Below are 14,836 nucleotides of genomic sequence, written 5' to 3'. Positions count from 1 at the left end.
TACCTGTACCCCTGTATATTACCCGTACCCTTGTATGTTACATTGCGTGCCTCAGCCCGGCATTGTGTGCTATTGTACAGAGTGTGCCCTCCGTGTAGACACGTATGTAGAGAAACACGGCTGTAACATTGTGTAATATTTATTCTACATTGAGGAATAAGACGACATTCCGACCTCCGGGACATCGGTTGCCGGCGGTGACGAGCGTTCCGATCAGGACTGCGAGCCGCTGGTGTCACCTCAACATCTTCTCTTTGCTGCAACGTGATGTAGGCGTGTCCGGGATGAGGGGAGATCGGAGACCTTCATTCCTCTCGCTGCAGCCATCTTTGTTACTCTTTTTGGGGAATGACGGTTCCTGCAGGATATGGCCAGTGACATCGGCCCCCCAACAGACCAATCACATGCAGAGGCTGCAGCTCCATGAAGGACCCTGAAACAAGCTCCGTACATCTCAGACAGGGGCCCGGTCTCGGATGTTCTCCTACGAGGAACGTCAAGACTACACTGCAGAGGATGGAGGGGAATCTCAGGGGCCCCCACACATGGATATCCAATGCTGTGACTTTCTGTGCCTCATAGGACCACAGGAAGGGGCCCCACGCAGAGGCTGGCAGTGGAAAAGCTCCAGCGGGAACATGTGACTCTGAATTGCTCCGGGTGACCAAATCATATCTCAGAGGGTCAATGAGGAGGAGGAGCACCCAGGGGAAGAGAGTCAAGGGAGCAAATCCCGAGGGGAGGCCATTCCGGGGCCCCGTGCTGAGGGGAGAAGACATCTGGGGGCCCCGTGCTGAGGGGAGAAGACATCTCGGGGGTTCTGTCATGTTGAAGGGAGAAGACATCTCGGGGGCCCCGTGCTGAGGGGAGAAGATATCTCGGGGGCCCCGTGCTGAGGGGAGAAGACATCTCGGGGGCCCCGTGCTGAGGGGGTAGACAACGTATCAGGGGCTTCGTGTTCAGGGGACATCTCGGGGGTTCTGTCATGTTGAAGGGAGAACACATCTCGGGGGCCCCGTGCTGAGGGGAGAAGATATCTCGGGGGCCCCGTGCTGAGGGGAGAAGACATCTCGGGGGTTCTGTCATGGTGAAGGGAGAAGACATCTCAGGGGCCCCGTGCTGAGGGGGTAGACCACGTATCAGGGGCTTCGTGTTCAGGGGGGACACAGAATTAAACCAGCTTTGGGGCAAAGAAAAGGTGAAATGTTGGGGTCTCTCCTCTGGGATACCGGGTGACCCCGCGGGGGAGGGTCTTCTTCAATGTCAGAATATCAGCGCATACAACTCATTGGTTGGCGGGAAGTTCATATGTACAAGTTCCTCATCTACTGCGCGTGGGGCCTCCAGGGGACACGGACCTCCCCCACCTCCAGGGCGGCCAGCGGGGGGTCAGAGGGCCTCCTGGCTGCTGCTTAGATATTCTTCTGCCCGCCGGTGGGACTCCAGGGCCCGGAGGGTGTAGATGTCCTGAGGAAGATCGGATCTCTTACACAGAACCTTCTGCTCCTGAGGGGGCGTGTGCAAGACCTGGAGGGGAGGAGACGAGACCATCAGAGACCAGACATCACTGCTGACCACGTATCCCAGTTCTTTTAGGGGGGGAGCAGTGGGTGAATAGGGGGAGCTCTTTGGTTTCTATGGGAACACTCCATCCTAACATGTGAAGAACTGACCACAGTCCAGAACAAGTCTCCCTTTCCCTAAACCTGCCCAGACAGAGGTGCTGATTGGTTTCTATGAACAAGGGGCGGGGCCTATTGACCCAAATCTTCCCAAACACAGTTACAAATAGTTCTATTGGTAAAGCCAGGAAAGGATCGAACACACAAAACACACGGAGAAAACACGGAACATGTTACAGAAACACGGAGACAGACCTCATCCGGCCTGGACACGGAACCACCAGCAATGGCTCAATGACAACCAATCAGCTGCTCTCATCTCTCTTCCGCCACATTCACACAATTCAGCTAAACTATAAAGTAGAACTCATTGTGGGGGGCCTCCTGACCTCTGCGTTCTGATTGGTTGTTGCAAATGACTGGCGCCCCTCCATGAAAGGGAATTGAGTATAACAGAGGCAGCTTCTGCCAGAGGGGAGTCATTGTGGATGAGAGAGAGAGCTGGCAGGTCATGTGATCCCTAGAAGCTCCACCCCCATCCACATATACACCTGTATTTGGCCAGAACATGTATGTGCTAGTGTTGGGTTTTGTGCTAAACGTCATATCGGTCACACGGAACCATCTGGAAGCCTCTCTCCCTCCGGGGTTTGGATGGAGCAGCCACTTGGAGTATTGATGAAGAATTGGGTGACAATTTATTACAAAAATCAGATGATTCCGAGTTCAGTTTTTTCTTCTCCGTGTAGGAACTGGGGAAGTCTTATACATTGGGGGCCACCAAGGGGGGGGGGGCAACACAGCAAAGGAAGCCAACAGGCCCAGGAAAATGTCAGAACCAGGGAATGCCGTCTGAGGGACCGGACATTCCAGGTTAGAATCAAAGCGGTCCACCTGGTAGAATTTGGTGAAGGGAAGTCCAGGGCGGTGGCCCGGCGATGATGCCAAAAAGCCCCAAAATGTCTCACGGATCTAGTAGCGTGCGCCTTGACCATAAGCGGGAATGATGGGCGGAGTCATCTAGAGATGGGGAGAGGAGAAGCTGCCTGATACAAGCTGTGACTAGGGATAGACTCTCAGTGGCCGGAACTTTCCTATGGATGAAGAGGAACCAGACAGCGAGGTGGGAGTGCAAGGTACAGGTACTCTTTGATGGACTCCAATCCTCCAATACTCGGTAACTAGGAGGTAAAAGACAGACATTTCCTACAGTAGGCAAGCAAGAAGTCCAGAACCAGAAGAGGAAGTCCTGCAGAACCAGAAGAGGAAGTCCTGCAGAACCAGAAGAGGAAGTCCTGCAGAACCAGAGGAGGAAGTCCTGCAGAACCAGAAGAGGAAGTCCTGCAGAACCAGAGGAGGAAGTCCTGCAGAACCAGAAGAGGAAGTCCTGCAGAACCAGAGGAGGAAGTCCTGCAGAACCAGAAGAGGAAGTCCTGCAGAACCAGAAGAGGAAGTCCTGCAGAACCAGAAGAGGAAGTCCTGCAGAACCAGAAGAGGAAGTCCTGCAGAACCAGAGGAGGAGGTCCTGCAGAACCAGAAGAGGAAGTCCTGCAGAACCAGAGGAGGAAGTCCTGCAGAACCAGAAGAGGAAGTCCTGCAGAACCAGAGGAGGAAGTCCTGCAGAACCAGAGGAGGAAGTCCTGCAGAACCAGTAGAGGAAGTCCTGCAGAACCAGAGGAAGAAGTCCTGCAGAACCAGAAGAGGAAGTCCTGCAGAACCAGAGGAGGAAGTCCTCCAGAACCAGTAGAGGAAGTCCTGCAGAACCAGAAGAGGAAGTCCTGCAGAACCTGCCCAGGAGCAATAAGGATCAATGGAATGTCCTCCATCTTGATCCCATGAAGCAGACGAGAAAGAAGTTTCAGGGGAGAAAAGGCAAAAGGTTGTACTGATCCCGCGGAGCCACCAGAGACACCACTATGCTAAAGGATCGTCGTACCAGCTTGTTGTTTGCCGGCTAATGAAGTCTGTCTGCCAATGGTCTACGCCTGGGATGTACACAGCTGACAAGAACGTGAAGTTCAGCCCAGGACACAATCTGATCCAACTCTCTTTACGCGGTGAGACTTCTGGTTCCGTGCCAATGCCGCCTGACTGAAGAGGATTGGATGACCTATCGGTAGGACGGTCCAATGCTGTCTGACTGAAGAGGAGTGGATGACCTATCGGTAGGATGGTCCAATGCTGTCTGACTGAAGAGGATTGGATGACCTATCGGTAGGTAGGTCCAATGCCGTCTGACTGAAGAGGATTGGATCCCATCGGTAGGAAGGTCCAATGCCGTGTGACTGAAGAGGATTGGATCCTATCGGTAGGACGGTCCAATGCCGTCTGACTGAAGAGGATTGGATGACCTATCGGTAGGACGGTCCAAAGCTGCCTGACTGAAGAGGATTGGATGACCAATCGGTAGGACGGCCCAATGCCGTGTGACTGAAGAGGATTGGATGACCTATCGGTAGGACGGGCCAATGCCGTCTGACTGAAGAGGAATGGATGACCTATCGGTAGGACGGGCCAATGCCGTCTGACTGAAGAGGAATGGATGACCTATCGGTAGGACGGGCCAATGCCGTCTGACTGAAGAGGAATGGATGACCTATCGGTAGGACGGGCCAATGCCGTCTGACTGAAGAGGAATGGATGACCTATCGGTAGGACGGGCCAATGCCGTCTGACTGAAGAGGAATGGATGACCTATCGGTAGGACGGGCCAATGCCGTCTGACTGAAGAGGAATGGATGACCTATCGGTAGGACGGGCCAATGCCGTCTGACTGAAGAGGAATGGATGACCTATCGGTAGGACGGGCCAATGCCGTCTGACTGAAGAGGAATGGATGACCTATCGGTAGGACGGGCCAATGCCGTCTGACTGAAGAGGAATGGATGACCTATCGGTAGGACGGGCCAATGCCGTCTGACTGAAGAGGAATGGATGACCTATCGGTAGGACGGGCCAATGCCGTCTGACTGAAGAGGAATGGATGACCTATCGGTAGGACGGGCCAATGCCGTCTGACTGAAGAGGAATGGATGACCTATCGGTAGGACGGGCCAATGCCGTCTGACTGAAGAGGAATGGATGACCTATCGGTAGGACGGGCCAATGCCGTCTGACTGAAGAGGAATGGATGACCTATCGGTAGGACGGGCCAATGCCGTCTGACTGAAGAGGAATGGATGACCTATCGGTAGGACGGGCCAATGCCGTCTGACTGAAGAGGAATGGATGACCTATCGGTAGGACGGGCCAATGCCGTCTGACTGAAGAGGAATGGATGACCTATCGGTAGGACGGGCCAATGCCGTCTGACTGAAGAGGAATGGATGACCTATCGGTAGGACGGGCCAATGCCGTCTGACTGAAGAGGAATGGATGACCTATCGGTAGGACGGGCCAATGCCGTCTGACTGAAGAGGAATGGATGACCTATCGGTAGGACGGGCCAATGCCGTCTGACTGAAGAGGAATGGATGACCTATCGGTAGGACGGGCCAATGCCGTCTGACTGAAGAGGAATGGATGACCTATCGGTAGGACGGGCCAATGCCGTCTGACTGAAGAGGAATGGATGACCTATCGGTAGGACGGGCCAATGCCGTCTGACTGAAGAGGAATGGATGACCTATCGGTAGGACGGGCCAATGCCGTCTGACTGAAGAGGAATGGATGACCTATCGGTAGGACGGGCCAATGCCGTCTGACTGAAGAGGAATGGATGACCTATCGGTAGGACGGGCCAATGCCGTCTGACTGAAGAGGAATGGATGACCTATCGGTAGGACGGGCCAATGCCGTCTGACTGAAGAGGAATGGATGACCTATCGGTAGGACGGGCCAATGCCGTCTGACTGAAGAGGAATGGATGACCTATCGGTAGGACGGGCCAATGCCGTCTGACTGAAGAGGAATGGATGACCTATCGGTAGGACGGGCCAATGCCGTCTGACTGAAGAGGAATGGATGACCTATCGGTAGGACGGGCCAATGCCGTCTGACTGAAGAGGAATGGATGACCTATCGGTAGGACGGGCCAATGCCGTCTGACTGAAGAGGAATGGATGACCTATCGGTAGGACGGGCCAATGCCGTCTGACTGAAGAGGAATGGATGACCTATCGGTAGGACGGGCCAATGCCGTCTGACTGAAGAGGAATGGATGACCTATCGGTAGGACGGGCCAATGCCGTCTGACTGAAGAGGAATGGATGACCTATCGGTAGGACGGGCCAATGCCGTGTGACTGAAGAGGATTGGATAACCAGAGGATTGGATGACCTATCGGTAGGACAGTCCAATGCCGTCTGACTGAAGAGGAATGGATGACCTATCGGTAGGACGGTCCAATGCCGTCTGACTGAAGAGGATTGGATGACCTATCGGTAGGACAGTCCAATGCCGTCTGACTGAAGAGGAATGGATGCCCTATCGGTAGGACGGTCCAATGCTGCCTGACTGAAGAGGATTGGATGACCTATCGGTAGGACAGTCCAATGCCGTCTGACTGAAGAGGAATGGATGCCCTATCGGTAGGACGGTCCAATGCTGCCTGACTGAAGAGGATTGGATGACCTATCGGTAGGACAGTCCAATGCCGTCTGACTGAAGAGGAATGGATGCCCTATCGGTAGGACGGTCCAATGCTGCCTGACTGAAGAGGATTGGATGACCTATCGGTAGGACAGTCCAATGCCGTCTGACTGAAGAGGAATGGATGCCCTATCGGTAGGACGGTCCAATGCTGCCTGACTGAAGAGGATTGGATGACCTATCGGTAGGACAGTCCAATGCCGTCTGACTGAAGAGGAATGGATGCCCTATCGGTAGGACGGTCCAATGCTGCCTGACTGAAGAGGATTGGATGACCTATCGGTAGGACAGTCCAATGCCGTCTGACTGAAGAGGAATGGATGCCCTATCGGTAGGACGGTCCAATGCTGCCTGACTGAAGAGGATTGGATGACCTATCGGTAGGACAGTCCAATGCCGTCTGACTGAAGAGGAATGGATGCCCTATCGGTAGGACGGTCCAATGCTGCCTGACTGAAGAGGATTGGATGACCTATCGGTAGGACAGTCCAATGCCGTCTGACTGAAGAGGAATGGATGCCCTATCGGTAGGACGGTCCAATGCTGCCTGACTGAAGAGGATTGGATGACCTATCGGTAGGACAGTCCAATGCCGTCTGACTGAAGAGGAATGGATGCCCTATCGGTAGGACGGTCCAATGCTGCCTGACTGAAGAGGATTGGATGACCTATCGGTAGGACAGTCCAATGCCGTCTGACTGAAGAGGAATGGATGCCCTATCGGTAGGACGGTCCAATGCTGCCTGACTGAAGAGGATTGGATGACCTATCGGTAGGACAGTCCAATGCCGTCTGACTGAAGAGGAATGGATGCCCTATCGGTAGGACGGTCCAATGCTGCCTGACTGAAGAGGATTGGATGACCTATCGGTAGGACAGTCCAATGCCGTCTGACTGAAGAGGAATGGATGCCCTATCGGTAGGACGGTCCAATGCTGCCTGACTGAAGAGGATTGGATGACCTATCGGTAGGACAGTCCAATGCCGTCTGACTGAAGAGGAATGGATGCCCTATCGGTAGGACGGTCCAATGCTGCCTGACTGAAGAGGATTGGATGACCTATCGGTAGGACAGTCCAATGCCGTCTGACTGAAGAGGAATGGATGCCCTATCGGTAGGACGGTCCAATGCTGCCTGACTGAAGAGGATTGGATGACCTATCGGTAGGACAGTCCAATGCCGTCTGACTGAAGAGGAATGGATGCCCTATCGGTAGGACGGTCCAATGCTGCCTGACTGAAGAGGATTGGATGACCTATCGGTAGGACAGTCCAATGCCGTCTGACTGAAGAGGAATGGATGCCCTATCGGTAGGACGGTCCAATGCTGCCTGACTGAAGAGGATTGGATGACCTATCGGTAGGACAGTCCAATGCCGTCTGACTGAAGAGGAATGGATGCCCTATCGGTAGGACGGTCCAATGCCGTCTGACTGAAGAGGATGAAGAGGATTGGATGACCTATTGGTAGGACGGTCCAATGCCGTCTGACTGAAGAGGATTGGATGACCTATCGGTAGGACGGTCCAATGCCGTCTGACTGAAGAGGATGAAGAGGATTGGATGACCTATTGGTAGGACGGTCCAATGCCGTCTGACTGAAGAGGATTGGATGACCTATCGGTATGACGGTCCAATGCCATGTGACTGAAGAGGATTGGATGACCTATCGGTAGGACGGTCCAATGCCGGCTGACTGAAGAGGAGTGGATGACCTATCGGTAGGACGGTCCAAAGCCGTCTGACTGAAGAGGATTTGATGACCTATCGGTAGGAAGGTCCAATACCGTCTGACTGAAGAGGATTGGATCCTATCGGTAGGACGGTCCAATGCCGTCTGACTGAAGAGGATTGGATCCTATCGGTAGGACGGTCCAATGCCGTCTGACTGAAGAGGATTGGATCCTATCGGTAGGACGGTCCAATGCCGTCTGACTGAAGAGGATTGGATCCTATCGGTAGGACGGTCCAATGCCGTCTGACTGAAGAGGATTGGATCCTATCGGTAGGACGGTCCAATGCCGTCTGACTGAAGAGGATTGGATCCTATCGGTAGGACGGTCCAATGCCGTCTGACTGAAGAGGATTGGATCCTATCGGTAGGACGGTCCAATGCCGTCTGACTGAAGAGGATTGGATCCTATCGGTAGGACGGTCCAATGCCGTCTGACTGAAGAGGATTGGATCCTATCGGTAGGACGGTCCAATGCCGTCTGACTGAAGAGGATTGGATCCTATCGGTAGGACGGTCCAATGCCGTCTGACTGAAGAGGATTGGATCCTATCGGTAGGACGGTCCAATGCCGTCTGACTGAAGAGGATTGGATCCTATCGGTAGGACGGTCCAATGCCGTCTGACTGAAGAGGATTGGATCCTATCGGTAGGACGGTCCAATGCCGTCTGACTGAAGAGGATTGGATCCTATCGGTAGGACGGTCCAATGCCGTCTGACTGAAGAGGATTGGATCCTATCGGTAGGACGGTCCAATGCCGTCTGACTGAAGAGGATTGGATCCTATCGGTAGGACGGTCCAATGCCGTCTGACTGAAGAGGATTGGATCCTATCGGTAGGACGGTCCAATGCCGTCTGACTGAAGAGGATTGGATCCTATCGGTAGGACGGTCCAATGCCGTCTGACTGAAGAGGATTGGATCCTATCGGTAGGACGGTCCAATGCCGTCTGACTGAAGAGGATTGGATCCTATCGGTAGGACGGTCCAATGCCGTCTGACTGAAGAGGATTGGATCCTATCGGTAGGACGGTCCAATGCCGTCTGACTGAAGAGGATTGGATCCTATCGGTAGGACGGTCCAATGCCGTCTGACTGAAGAGGATTGGATGACCTATCGGTAGGACGGTCCAATGCTGTGGAGAAAGCCAAATCACCTGAAGATCCAGGATGTTGATCAGGGAGGAGACTCCTCCAACAAGCAACCAGGATGTGAAGAAAGAGGACACTCAGACCTCGGACACTTGTGTAAGGCGGACAACTCCTGGACGAGGGAGCTTGATTTGGAGACTGTTGGGTTTGAAGTTTCTTCTATGGAAGGAAGATTTTGGCCTGAGCCGTGTCCTGGACGAGACCAATTCATCGAGTCGGTTCTAAGAATGATTTGGTTCCATCCAAATTGCTGTCATGACCGGATGGTCAACGTTACAGAAAGAGCCTGCGCTGACTGCTTCCTCAACAGGATGTTGTCATATTCGGGGCCACAAGGATACAGCAGGGGCCAGCACCTTTGTGAAGACCACAAGCTGGTAGTGGAGGGCTCCCATTGGCATAGAGACCACAGTGAAGGAATGTGATGACAGAATTGGGAGGTTGGATGTGACATTTCTGAACTTATAGACATTCAGAGTTTTGGGGTCCGGAATGGGGAGGAAGCCGGCATCAAGGAACTGGGGCAACAACGCCTCGACTTAAACAGAGTTCTCAATGGAGATCTACCAATCCGTGTGGTGGCCCAGAAGGTTGAGGGTGAAACTCCATCTTGTAGCCCTGAGATTCCACCTCCTGCGGCCCCCCAACTACCTCCAACTTGGAGCAGAGGGGTGTCCGAGGATTTGGGGGACTGATCGCCAGAAGTGGACAGGGAAGCAAGCTTGGGGGGGGCTTTGATATGGTGGTCCAGGGAGTCAGATGAGGGAGAAGACTTCTTCCAGGGAGATCGGTGCTCTAGCCACGAGTAGCATCCCCGATGCCATCCCGCCATGGACCAGCTAAAGCCTCCGGCATCATACCGGATCTGCCCCAGAGGGAGGTGGAAGCCCTTGTGGCCTATTCTATCAGTCAGCAAGACGACTAGTGAGATCCGCCGGACGAGAGAGGGGAGGAGCCACACACACCCCTGACAGAGGACTACAGGGATGGAACAGAAGGTTATGGTGCATGAGCTGGGACACCCAGTGGGAGCGACCCCCCCCCGTGTCTATAACCAGACATGTGATCATGGGGCAGTAGAGCAACGTTCAGGTTCAGCACCGAGCACATGGACAGCAGATCATGGCAGTGCTCAGGGGCCCCCCAGTGGCTCCTAATGCTCGCTCCCACCTGCCCACTTACTGAATGCCAATAAAGAAGAGTCCCGGCCAGAGGGGCCGTCCCAACGTCAGGCAACTGTGAGGGAGATCTGAGATTGAGGAGATGAAGCTCCAGTGGGGGCGCCCATCCTCCTGGGACATGCTGGGAGTGATGATCCCGGGCTGGCCTGCAGGTGGCACTATAACCCGAAGATTTATATTGGACCAAAGCCAGGCGGACACACTGAATGTTCTTCTAGCACCCCAAGACACAGAATGTTTATTCCTCCTGAACTGTGTCACCTTCCCCATTACCCCCAGATGACAAACTCTTTGTGGACACCTTGGCTCTGTCTGCATGGAGGATATTCCCCAAGGTTTATAGTGGTCTCTGTCTCTCTTTGTAAACTGACTTTTACAATGCAGTCCAACATGCCACTCCCTGCCTGTGCAACACGGCCACTCCCTGCCTGTGCAACACGGCCACTCCCTGTCAGGAGGAAGCCCAACCTCCCTTAATGGCACAGAGACGCACAAGGGACCCCGCACATCACAACGGCAGCTGTATAAAGCCCTTCCGTGTGCCCTGCGTTGTAACGCTAGTGATAAATTGATGAGTGCGCTTGCCATTTGTTTTGCTTCCCTGCACAGCAACACGCCACACCCTGCACAGCAACACGCCACTCCCTGCACAGCAACACGCCACTCCCTGCACAGCAACACGCCACTCCCTGCACAGCAACACGCCACTCCCTGCACAGCAACACGCCACTCCCTGCACAGCAACACGCCACTCCCTGCACAGCACTCCCTGCACAGCAACACGCCATACATATATGACAAATGTAATGTGAGATTAGGACCCTATGTCACCTAGGGGCCCCCAAAGAAGCTGATGACGGAGGAAAACACTGGAGGGACACACGTGTCACAGGGGTGACATCCGGATCCATACTGAACCAATCAGGAGGTGGTCCGTGCGCAGAGATCTGCTTCCCCAGCTTCTGTACTCGGAGAATGACATTCCGGGAGCGGAGGGAGTTAAGCACACAATCCCCCTCTGATCTCCGGTCACAGAGGCGCTGTGCCGGCCCCGCAGAGCTCGGGATCGGAGGGGGGATGCGGCACCTACACGTGATTGGGCGCCTCTGTAGCCATCCGAACACTTGTATGTGAACAACCAGCGATGGACGTAGTTTTCTAGATTCTACAACCCCGGGGGGGGGGTCACTGGATTCCACATTCCTCACCATAAGGCATTCATCGTGATGGGGACCCCCTAGCCCCAGGAGATCTACATCTAGGGCACCCCACCTACAACAAAGGGCCTGAAACATGGGAGGGACCACTGGAACCCAGGTGCTGATGACATAAGGTAGGCCGCCTGCCAATTTTCCAAGCTTGGTATGTGTACGTCAGACACGGACAGGAAGTTCTCCCCCAACCACCAACCGGCTGGACTCTTCTTAGAGCTTCTGGTGGCTCCTTATTGGTTGATGTGAACCATTGTCATTGTATGACTGAATCCTGATCAGGAGACCCTGCAGGACCCTCTGAGCGCCGGGATGTGTATGGGGGGGTGGTGGGACTCCTCCAATGACCAGGTCCTCTGGATCAAGAGTCCCTCCAAGAGTCCCTTCACCCAACCCAACAGGCTGGAATCCACCGGGAGCCCCTCCAAGACTTCACCCAACCCAACAGGCTGGAATCCACCGAGAGCCCTTCCAAGACTTCACCCAACCCAACAGGCTGGAATCCACCGAGAGCCCTTCCAAGACTTCACCCAACCCAACAGGCTGGAATCCACCCCACCGAGAGCCCTTCCAAGACTTCCCCCAACCCAACAGGCTGGAATCCACCGAGAGCCCTTCCAAGACTTCACCCAACCCAACAGGCTGGAATCCACCGAGAGCCCTTCCAAGACTTCACCCAACCCAACAGGCTGGAATCCACCGAGAGCCCTTCCAAGACTTCACCCAACCCAACAGGCTGGAATCCACAGAGAGCCCCTCCAAGACTTCACCCAACAGGCTGGAATCCACCGAGAGCCCTTCCAAGACTTCACCCAACCCAACAGGCTGGAATCCACCGATAGTCCCTCCAAGACTTCACCCAACCCAATAGGCTGGAATCCACCGAGAGCCCCTCCAAGACTCCACCCAACCCAACAGGCTGGAATCCACCGGGAGCCCCTCCAAGACTTCACCCAACCCAACAGGCTAGAATCCACCGAGAGCCCTTCCAAGACTTCACCCAACAGGCTGGAATCCACCGAGAGCCCCTCCAAGACTTCACCCAACCGGCTGGAATCCACCGAGAGCCCTTCCAAGACTTCACCCAACCCAACAGGCTGAAATCCACCGAGAGCCCTTCCAAGACTTCACCCAACCCAACAGGCTGGAATCCACCGAGAGCCCTTCCAAGACTTCACCCAACCCAACAGGCTGGAATCCACCAAGAGCCCCTCCAAGACTTCACCCAACCCAACAGGCTGGAATCCACCAAGAGCCCTTCCAAGACCCCGGAAGGAAGGACCAGCCTGACCCTGGGGCCGGATATCCACCGCCTGGGGCAACCTTCTCCATGGATAGGGAGCTCTATGGAGGGAAATGCTGGAGCGAGACGGGGTATAAGGAACTACCCCGGAGGCAACCATCAGGCTTAGAACTCTCATACCAAACCAGTGTTCAGACTCTTCCCGGACCACACGGTCTGAACATGGGATCAGAGAGACCGCAACAGTGACCAGAAGACCTTGGACAGGGTCATGTCTAAGACCAGGTCCTTCGAACGATGGGAAGGGTCCAGGGCCACATTCTGGAGGTTCAAGATCCATCTTAAGCTCTCTTTAGGGTCTGTATGGTCCTCCAGCTCTCTCTAGGGTCTGTATGGTCCTCCAGCTCTCTCTCTAGGGTCTGTATGGTCCTCCAGCTCTCTCTCTAGGGTCTGTATGGTCCTCCAGCTCTCTCTCTAGGGTCTGTATGGTCCTCCAGCTCTCTCTCTAGGGTCTGTATGGTCCTCCAGCTCTCTCTCTAGGGTCTGTATGGTCCTCCAGCGCTCTCTCTAGGGTCTGTATGGTCCTCCAGCTCTCTAGGGTCTGAATGGTCCTCCAGCTCTCTCTAAGGTCTGTATGGTCCTCCAGCTCTCTCTAAGGTCTGTATGGTCCTCCAGCTCTCTCTAAGGTCTGTATGGTCCTCCAGCTCTCTCTAAGGTCTGTATGGTCCTCCATCTCTCTCTAAGGTCTGTATGGTCCTCCAGCTCTCTCTAAGGTCTGTATGGTCCTCCAGCTCTCTCTAAGGTCTGTATGGTCCTCCAGCTGCTGTATTACCCAGGAAGTCCAGGCTGTCCAAATGACACCTAGAAATGTATGGGGGGGGAGGAGGGGTGACAGGAAGTGACACAACAAAGAAGGTCTAACGTCTGCAACTGGCTACATTCAAACAAGAGTGACATCACCGCTCTCCTGATACAAGTTCTATTAAACTAGTGATGACATCACCGCTCTCCTGATACAAGTTCTATTAAACTAGTGATGACATCACCGCTCTCCTGATACAAGTTCTATTATACTAGGGATGACATCACGGTTATATACAGTACAATGATTGGATCGCAGAGCTGCAGGGGGGTACACAACAAAGAAGGTCTAACGTCTGCAACTGGCTACATTCAAACAAGAGTGACATCACCGCTCTCCTGATACAAGTTCTATTAAACTAGTGATGACATCACCGCTCTCCTGATACAAGTTCTATTAAACTAGTGATGACATCACCGCTCTCCTGATACAAGTTCTATTAAACTAGTGATGACATCACCGCTCTCCTGATACAAGTTCTATTATACTAGGGATGACATCACGGTTATATACAGTACAATGATTGGATCGCAGAGCTGATGGGGGAGTGTCCAGGACTGTCCTCAGTATTATCACACACAGTACACAACATGGCCAAATCTTTGTCAGCACCTCTCTGATCTAGATGGACATCCCACCCCAAAACAATGGCCATTCATATGGAGTTGCCCCTCCCCCCCATATTTGTGTGTTTACCATCCCCCACTCCTCTGGGGAGGCTTCCACAAGATTTTGGGGGGTGTCTGAGGGGATTTGTCCCATGTGTGAGGTCAGGTCCTGAAGGTGGATGAGAAGACCCGGGCTCACAGTCAGTGATCAGTAGGGGTGAGGTCCGGGCTCTGACCCCCATCCTTGGAGACCCCTGACCTCCATCCCTGGAGACCCCTGACCTCCATCCCTGGAGACCCCTGACCCCCATCCCTGGAGACCCCTGACCCCCATCCCTGGAGACCCCTGACCCCCATCACTGGAGACCCCTGAACTCCATCACTGGAGACCCCTGAACTCCATCCCTGGAGACCCCTGAACTCCATCCCTGGAGACCCCTGAACTCCATCCCTGGAGACCCCTGAACTCCATCACTGGAGACCCCTGAACTCCATCCCTGGAGACCCCTGAACTCCATCCCTGGAGACCCCTGACCTCCATCCCTGGAGACCCCTGACCTCCATCCCTGGAGACCCCTGACCTCCATCCCTGGAGACCCCTGACCTCCATCCCTGGAGACCCCTGACCTCCATC

The 14,836-nt window shown here is 54.1% G+C and overlaps 1 protein-coding gene across 1 annotated transcript in view; it reads right to left on the bottom strand.

The window, feature by feature from the left end:
- Positions 1-1,376: 1,376 nt before the first annotated feature.
- LOC108803692 (serine/threonine-protein phosphatase 2A 56 kDa regulatory subunit delta isoform-like) overlaps positions 1,377-14,836 on the bottom strand; it is an 18,332-nt gene continuing 4,872 nt past the window's right edge. Inside the window, exon 3 of the mRNA XM_018575512.1 lies at positions 1,377-1,527. Coding sequence (XP_018431014.1) covers positions 1,390-1,527 — 138 coding nt within the window. The 3' untranslated portion in view covers positions 1,377-1,389. The remainder of the gene's footprint in view (positions 1,528-14,836) is intronic.

Source organism: Nanorana parkeri, unplaced genomic scaffold (genome assembly GCF_000935625.1).
Source record: "Nanorana parkeri isolate BGI_ZX_2015 unplaced genomic scaffold, ASM93562v1 scaffold4046, whole genome shotgun sequence".
Classification (NCBI taxonomy): domain Eukaryota; kingdom Metazoa; phylum Chordata; class Amphibia; order Anura; family Dicroglossidae; genus Nanorana; species Nanorana parkeri.
Note: the sequence above shows the minus strand (reverse complement) of the source record. Positions and strands in the feature narration are given on the sequence as shown.